This window comes from Capricornis sumatraensis, chromosome 2 (genome assembly GCF_032405125.1).
Source record: "Capricornis sumatraensis isolate serow.1 chromosome 2, serow.2, whole genome shotgun sequence".
Classification (NCBI taxonomy): Eukaryota; Metazoa; Chordata; class Mammalia; order Artiodactyla; family Bovidae; genus Capricornis; species Capricornis sumatraensis.
The window spans coordinates 101,610,358-101,619,212 of NC_091070.1; the positions used below are offsets into that span (position 1 = coordinate 101,610,358).

General features: G+C 41.3%; 1 protein-coding gene across 1 annotated transcript; it reads left to right on the top strand.

The window, feature by feature from the left end:
* The first annotated feature begins 1,377 nt into the window (after positions 1-1,377).
* Positions 1,378-7,669, top strand: LOC138097425 (protein ARK2N-like). The gene is made up of 2 exons (XM_068993573.1): positions 1,378-1,420; positions 6,789-7,669. The coding sequence occupies exons 1-2, from the start codon at positions 1,378-1,380 to the stop codon at positions 7,667-7,669; spliced, it is 924 nt and encodes a 307-aa protein (XP_068849674.1).
* Positions 7,670-8,855: the final 1,186 nt, after the last annotated feature.

An 8,855-nucleotide genomic window follows, 5' to 3' on the forward strand; every position in this document is an offset into this window, starting at 1 on the left:
TAAATCTATAGTTATGATAGTGAATTGAATGTTTCTGTGTTCAAGTAAATATCATCATCACCTGAAAACAAATCTACACTCTGAGACAATACCTCAAATATATTGGTGTAAAAAAATAAAGAAACATTTTACAACCATATTACAGCACACGTTTGCACTCAATGATGAAGAAACCCTGGTTGTTTTCGTCTAGGAGTCCCACTGTTCCTACTTCTTCTTTGTAGTTTTCTACTGGATCTTCAGCATGAAGATCCTCAGACGGCAAACAGACAGAACATGAGGAAACAAATACACTATTCAGAGCCTCTATACATAATAAACACAACACTTCTACCCACACATCACTGTAGAAACTAATCACCTGGTCCGATGTAGTTCTGAAAAGGTTAGAAAATGATGCTCATTGTATGTCAATAAAACAGATGTATTTGAAGAGCATAAAGCCAAACTCTGCCACTGTCCTCACTTTTGGTCACTAAGAAAAGGGTGTTATAGCATGCTGCAACATGTATACCTTTAGACTGATGACTTAACATGACACATAACAGAATAAGTATTCATGGTACATATTTATGCATATTAATTTGTTTTATAGATATATTTGAGCCTAACAACACAACATTATTATTATTTTCATTAGGCTTTGATGCTTAAATTAGCAATAGTGGTGAGGCATAATTTACATAACATAAAGCACGACCTTTAAAATTCAGTGATTAGTTGAGATATACTTGACTTATAGCATTATATTAACTTCTGCTGAACAACATAAATATATTTTAAATGATCATCACAATGTCTAATTTTAATATCCATCAATGTTAGTATCCATCACCACCCAAAGTTATGCATTTTTTTCTTGTGATGTGAATTTTTAAAAATTTCTCTTCAGTTCAGTTCAGTTCATTTAAGTCACTCAGTCATGTCCAACTCTGCAACCCCATGAATTGCAGCATGCCAGGCCTCCCTGTCCATCACGAACTCCCGGAGTTCACTCAGACTTGCATCCATTGAGTCGGTGATTGCCATCCAGCCATCTCATCCTCTGTCGTCCCCTTTTCTTCCTGCCCCCAATTGCTCCTAGCATCAGTCTTTTCCAATTAGTTAACTGTTCACATGAGATGGCCAAAGTACTGGAGCTTCAGCTTTAGCATCATTCCTTTCAAAGAACACCCAGGGCTGATCTCCTTTAGAATGACTGGTTGGATCTCCTTGCAATCCAAGGAACTCTCAAGAGTCCTCTCCAACACCACAGGTCAAAAGCATCAATTCTTCAGCGCTCAACCTTCTTCAGAGTCCAACTCTCACATCCATACATGACCACTGGAAAAACCATAGCAACTTTCAAATATGCAAAATTATTTAAGTATAATCACCATGCTCTATATTATTTTATTGGGCACCAAAATCAGTGTGGCTGGTGAGCAGCCAAAAAATCAAAAGGCATTTGTTTCTTGGAAGAAAAGCTATAACAAACCTAGAGTGGGTATTAAAAAGCAAAGACATCACTTTGTTGACAAAGCTCCATATAGTTAAAGCTATGGTTTTTCCAGTAGTCACGTGTGGATATGAGAATTAGAATATAAAGTAGGCTGAGTGCCAAAGAATTGCTGCTTTCAAACTGTGATGTTGGAGAAGAATTTTGAGGGTCCCTTGAACAGGAAGGAAACCAAACTGATTAATCCTAAAGGAAATCAACCCTGAATATTCACTGGGGAATTGGTGCTGAAGCTGAAGCTTCAATAGTTTGGTCATGTCATGTGAAGAGCCAGCTCATTGACAAAAGGAGAAGGGGACGATGGAGGATGAGATGGCAACACTGACTCAATGGACATGAGTTTAAACAAACTCCAGGAGATAATGAAGGACAAGGAAGCCTGACATGCTGCAGTTCATGTGGTTGCAGAGTCAGTCAAGACTAGCCACTGAACAACATCAACACCATGCTGTACATTGATTGGATTGCTATATATTTTAATAGTAGTTTTATAAATATGACTAAATTTAAATTTACTGTCTTGCTGTTTGTGTTTTATTTCTCTTATATATATATTTTCTCTTTTACATATATATTTTCAATGTTTTCTCATATTATTTTTTGTGATTTTAATATACTTTTAGTATTTATGTATCACTTAGACACCATATTAAAAAGGAGAGACATTACTTTGACAACAAAGGTCCATCTAGTCAAGGCTATGATTTTTCCTGTAGTCATGTATGGGTGTGAGAGTTGGACTATAAAGAAAGTTGAGCACTGAAGAATTGATGCTTTTGAACTGTAGTGTTGGAGAAGACTCTTGAGAGTCCCTTGGACTGCAAGGAGATCCAACTAATCCATCCTAAAGAAGATCAGACCTGAATATTCATTGGAAGGACTGATGCTGAAGTTGAAACTCTAATATTTTGGCCACCTGATATAAAGAACTGACTCACTTGAAAAAACCCTGATGCTGGGAAAGATTGAGGGTAAGAGGAGAAAGGGACAACAGAGGATGAGCTGGTTGGATGGCATCACCAAATCAATGGACATTAGTTTCAGTAAACTCTGGCTGTTGGTGATGGACAGGGAGGCCTGGGGTTCTTCAGTCCATGGGATCTCAAAGAGTCGGATACAGCTGAGCTACTAAACTGAACCACTTTGTTAATCCAATGCTCCTTATTAATTTTTAGCTGTAACTGTAGAGTTTGCAAATAAATATCTGCCTAATACAATCTATCATTAAATAAATTATATACTTTAATATGCAAAATGTTGAGATCCCCCCAAAAAAATACTCCTATTTGGACAACATTATCTTTTGTTTTGTATTATTGCTTTACACTTACTCTTTTTTTTAATTTTTATGAGAATATAGATTATTTCCAATGTTATATAGCTTCTGCTATACAGCAGAGTGAATCAGTGATACATAAGCATACTTTGACTCTTAAGATTCTATTCCCATATAGATTATTGCAGAGTATTGAGTAGGGCTTCTGTGCTATACAGTAGGCTCTTAGTTAGTTAGTGAAATCGCTCAGTTGTGTCCAACTTTTTGCAACCCCGTGCACTGTAGCTTACCAGGCTCCTCTGTCTATGGGATTTTCCAGGCAAGAATACTGGAGTGGGTTGCCATTTCCTTCTCCACAGAATAGGTTCTTACTAGCTATCTATTTAGACAGTTTAGTTTGTATATTTCAACCCCAATCTCTCAGTTTACCCCTGCCCTTCCAACCTGGTAACTTTAAGTTTGTTTGAAACGTGTGTAATTCTATTTCTGCTTTGTTCCAGTTCCAGTTCAGTCACTCAGTCGATTCTTTGTGACCCCATGAACTGCAGCATGCCAGGCCTCCCTGTCCATCACGAACTCCTGGAGTTCATCCAAATCCATGTCCATTGAGTCGGCGGTGCCATCCAAACATCTCATCCTCTCTTGTCCCCTTCTCCTCCTGCCCTCAGTCTTTCCAAGCACCAGGGCCTTTTCAAATGAGTCAGCTCTTCACATCAGGTAGCCAAAGTACTGGAGTTTCAGCTTCAACATCAGTCCTTCCAAAGAAAATTCAGGACTGGTTTCCTTTAGGATGGACTGATTGGATCTCCTTGCAGTTCAAGGGAATCTCAAGAGTCTTCTGCAACACCACAGTTCAACAGCATCAATTCTTTGGTGCTCAGTTTTCTTTATAGTCCAACTCACATCCATACATGACCACTGGAAAAACCATAGCCTTGACTAGACAGACCTTTGTTGGCAAAGTAATGTCTCTGCTGTTTAATATGCTGTCTAGGTTGGTCATACTTTTCTTCCAAGAGTAAGTCTCTTTTAATTTCATGGCTGCAGTCATCATCTGCAGTGATCGTGGAGCCAAAAAAAAAAAAAATCTGCCACTGTTTCCACTGTTTCCCCATCTATTTCCCATGAAGTGATGGAACCAGAAGCCATGATCTTCATTTTCTGAATGTTGAGCTTTAAGCCAACTTTTTCACTCTCCTCTTTCACTTCCATCAAGAGGCTTTTTAGTTCTTCTTCACTTTCTGACAAAAGGGTGGTGTCATCTGCATATCTGAGGTTATTGATATTCTTTCTGGCAATCTTAATTCCAGCTTGTGTGTCTTCCAGCCCAGTGTTTCTCATTATGTACTCTGCATATAAGCTAAATAAGCAGGTTGATAATATACAGCCTTGACATACTCCTTTTCCTATTTGGAACCAGTCTGTTGTTCCATGACCAGCTCTAACTGTTGCTTCCTGACCTGCATATAGATATCTCAAGAGGCAGGTCAGGTGGTCTGGTATATCCATCTCTTTCAGAATATTTATTCCACAGTTTGTTGTGATCCACACTGTCAAAAGCTTTGGCATAGTCGATAAAGCAGAAATAGATGTTTTTCTGAAACTCTCTTTCTTTCTTGATGACCAACGGATGTTGGCATTTTGATTTCTGGTTCCTCTGGCTTTTCTAAAACAAGATTGAACATCTGGAAGTTCATGGTTCACATATTATTGAAGCCTGCCTTGGAGAATTTTGACCATTACTTTACTAGCATGTGGGGGATGTGTGAGATGAGTGCACCTGTGTGGTAGTTTGAGCATTCTTTGTCATTGCCTTTCTTTGGGATTGGAATGAAAACTGACCTTTCCAGTCCTGTGGCCACTGAGGAGTTTTCCATATATGTTGGCATATTGAGTGAAGCACTTTCACAGCATAATCTTTTAGGATTTGAAATAGCTCAACTGGAATTCCATCACCTCCCCTAGCTTTGTTCATACTGATGCTTCCTAAGCCCCACTTGACTTTGCATTCCAGGATGTCTGGCTCTAGTTGAGTGATCATACCATTGTGATTATCTGGGTGATGAAGGTCTTTTTTATATAGTTCTTCTGTGTCTTCTTGCCACCTTTACTCAATATCTTCTGCTTCTGTTAGGTCCATACCATTTCCATCCTTTATCGAGCCCATCTTTGCATGAAATGTTCCCTTGGTATCTCTAATTTTCTTGGAGATTTCTAGTCTTTCCCATTCTACTCTGTTCCTCTATTTCTTTGCACTGATCACTGAGGAAGGCTTTCATAAGTCTCCTTGCTATTCTTTGAAGTTCTGCATTCAAATGGGTATATCTTTCCTTTTCTCATTTGCTTTTGGCTTCTCTTCTTTTCACAGCAATTTTTAAGAGCTCTTCAGACAGCCATTTTCCTTTTCTTGCATTTCTTTTTCTTGGGGATGGTCTTGATTCTTGTCTCCTGTACAATATCATGAACCTTTGCCCATAGTTCATCAGGCACTCTGTATATCAGATACAATCCCTTGAATCTATTCCTCACTTTCACTGTATAATCATAAGGGATTTTATTCAGGTCATACCTGAATGGTCTAGTGGTTTCCCCTACTTTCTTCAATTTAAGTCTGAATTTGGAAATAAGGAGTTCATGATCTGAGCCACAGTCAGCTCCTGGTCTTGTTTTTGCTGACTGTATAGAGCTTCTCCATCTTTGGCTGCAAAGAATATTGCAGTCTCATTTTGATGTTGACCATCTGGCAATGTCCATGTGTAGAGTCTTCTCTTGCGTTGTTGGAAGAGGGTGTTTGCTATGACCAGTGTGTTCTCTTGGCAAAATTCTATTAGCCTTTTCTTGCTTCATTCTGTACTCCAAGGCCAAATTTGCCTGTTACTCCAGGTGTTTCTTGACTTCCTACTTTTGCATTCCAGTACCCTGTAATGAAAAGGACATCTTTTTTGGGTGTTAGTTCTAGAAGGTCTTGTAGGTCTTCATAGAACCATTCAACTTCAGCTTCTTCAGCATTATAGGTCGGGGCATAGACTTGGAATACCGTGATATGGAATGGTTTGCCTTGGAAACGAACAGAGATCATTCTCTTATTTTTGAAATTGCATCCAAGAACTGCATTTTGGATTCTTTTGTTGAACATGATGGCTACTCCATTTCTTCTGAGGTAATCTTGATAGTAGATATAATGGTCATCTCAGTTAAATTCACCCATTCCAGCCAATTTTAGTTTGCCAATTCCTAAAATGTCAACGTTCACTCTTGCCATCTGCCGTTTAACCACTTCCAAATTGCCTTGATTCATGGACCTAACATTCCAGGTTCCTATGCAATATTGCTCTTTACAGCATAGGACTTCACTTCCATAACTGAGTGTTGTTATTGCTTTGGCTCCGTCTCTTCATTCTTTCTGGAGTTATATCTCCACTGATCTCCAGTAGCATATTGAGCACCTACCGACCTAAATAGACCTAAGTCGACCAAAATTGAACTGCTGCTACTGCTAAGACGCTTCAGTCATGTCCAACTCTGTGCGACCCCATAGATGGCAGCCCACTGGGCTCCCCCATCCCTGGGATTCTCTAGGCAAGAATACTGGAGTGGGTTGCCATTTCCTTCTCCAATGCATGAAAGTGAAAAGTCAAAGTAAAGTTGTTCAGTCATGTCCAACTCTTAGCGACCCCATGGACTGCAGCCTACCAGGCTCCTCCATTCATGGGATTTTCTAGGCAAGAGTACTGGAGTGGGGTGCCATTGCCTTCTCCAAAATTGAACTAAGATTATTAAAAGAGATAGTCATGGCTCCTCATTACTTCCTGGAATTGAGCCACTTAATAGCCCCAGAAACCTTTCAATGAAGGGGAATTTTGGCCCTCTAAAGAAGGACTTGCGATTTTCTCCGGGCGGCGCGGACGAGTGAAGGGACTTGGTGGAGGAGGCTGCGGAGGTTGTGGGGCTCGCTTTGGCCTCCCCGCCACCCCGGTTGGGGTCCTGACCGCAACCCTCTACTCGTCGCTGGAGCTTGTGCCGAGGAGAGAAGGCGACGGTGGGGCCGTCGCGTTCCGAGTCGCCGCGGCCCGGAGGGACCCGGCCGGGGGGGGCTCGGTGCGTGCCCCGACGGGGCGCGCGCGGAGCGGGCGACGAGGTGCGGGGCCGCTGCGCAGCGCAGCGGCCACCTGGCCGACTCAGATACATTGTCTTCTGCAGAGGAAAATGAACCGTCCCAGGCAGAAACAGCGGCAGAAGGAGACCCTTCTGGAGTGTCTGGTGCGGCAGTTGGGCGGAAGTCTCGCCGGTCACGATCCGAAAGTGAAACATCCACCATGGCTGCCAAGAAAAACCGGCAATCCAGTGATAAACAGAACGGCCGAGTTGCCAAGGTTAAAGGTCATCGGAGCCAAAAGCACAAGGAGAGAATCAGGCTACTGAGGCAGAAACGGGAGGCTGCTGCACGGAAGAAATATAACCTGTTACAGGACAGTAGCACCAGTGATAGTGACCTGACTTGTGACTCAAGCACGAGCTCATCAGGTGATGATGAAGAGGTTTCAGGGAGCAGCAAGACAATCACTGCAGAGATACCAGGTCATTTGGATCCAGGATTCCTAGCAAGTGAGAAAACATCTGCTGGCAATGCACCACTCAATGAAGAAATTAATATTGCCTCTTCAGATAGTGAAGTGGAGATTGTGGGGGTTCAGGAACACGCAAGGTGTGTCCATCCTCGAGGAGGTGTGATTCAGAGTGTTTCTTCATGGAAGCATGGCTCCAGCACACAGTATGTTAGCGCCCGGCAAACACAGTCATGGACTGCTGTGGCTCCTCAGCAGACTTGGGCTTCACCTGCAGAAGTTGTTGACCTCACGTTGGATGAGGACAGCAGACGCAAATACCTGCTGTGATACAATGTCACTGTGTGTCCTCTGCACTGTTCCCCTCTACTTCCTCCTCCTCCTCTTTGTGACATGGAAGTTCATTGTCATAGCTTCAGCCTCAGAAGCTATTTGTGGCATTTGTATAATCAAAAACTCATGGAAAATTGCTCTCCTTCCCCCTCCTTTTTTTTTTAAATTAAAAGAAGTCACGTAGGAAAATAACTTATCACAGAGAAAAGAATTTCTTTTCTTGTTTCCCTCAGTAGGAATATGAGAATGATGATGTTTATTAGACAACTTCATTTTACTTGGTGACTTTCAGTCTTAGGAAACTCTGCCCTCCTTTTAGAATGGTATTTTAATTACCAGGTAAAATGGATTTCAGTTTTTGAGTCTTGTATTTATTTTTCTGTGTAATAAAATTAATATGTAGACTTGACCACTGTCAGCCCACCCATTGGCACTCCTGTCTTAGGGCATTTGCACACATATTAGTCAGGTCCTTATTGGCACCTAGTAGGGCATGTGCATTGAAAACCTGTCCTCAAAAATAGAAGACAGAAGTTAACTTTTTCTTTTAGCTTAAGTCTTCTGCCTTCTCTCCTAACTTTGCTCCTGGCTGACTTCCCACAACCCAAATAATTAACATGCCCTCTTTGTGTTTATAAGTACTGCTTAGGTGACTTAGTTGATCTCCTTGTTGCAATAATTCATAACCCTTTGGAAAATATCTCCTTGTAGGGCAGAGGCATTTCAGATAGATACCCACCATGAGGTCTGAGCACCTGAAGAGCATATTGAGAGATCCCTTTCCCCCTCCCTGGTTTGTTCAGTGGGAGAAACAGAACCTATTACTTAGGTAGACTGTGCCTAAGTATATAGCTAGTAATATGAAAGTTGTGTGACTTCTAAGGCTACGGGCACTTGTAAATCTGAGAGGACAATGCCTTTTTCCATAGTTAGTCTCTCCAAAAAGGATGCATAACAACTGTTCAGTGCTTGAGCTGAAGTTGACCTGATGCTGTATTTGGGTATTTTTCTCCTCTACCTTTTAAAAGTGGAAAGATCAAAATGTATCATAAAAATCAGATACAAAGCACATTAATGGCACTGTAGATTTTGCAGTATCTAACAGGAATTTTAAGGGGTAGTAGGAGCTTCAGGGAATTCAGGAAATGCCAGTGTTGGAGTTTCATGGCATTAGTTACTACCT

Bases quoted from the DNA above. Each gene is read 5' to 3' on its own strand.
- LOC138097425 (XM_068993573.1), top strand. From the start codon at position 1,378: ATGCTCTATATTATTTTATTGGGCACCAAAATCAGTGTGGCTG. The intron at 1,421-6,788 runs GTGAGCAGCCAA...TCGTCGCTGGAG, and splicing joins CACCAAAATCAGTGTGGCTG to CTTGTGCCGAGGAGAGAAGG.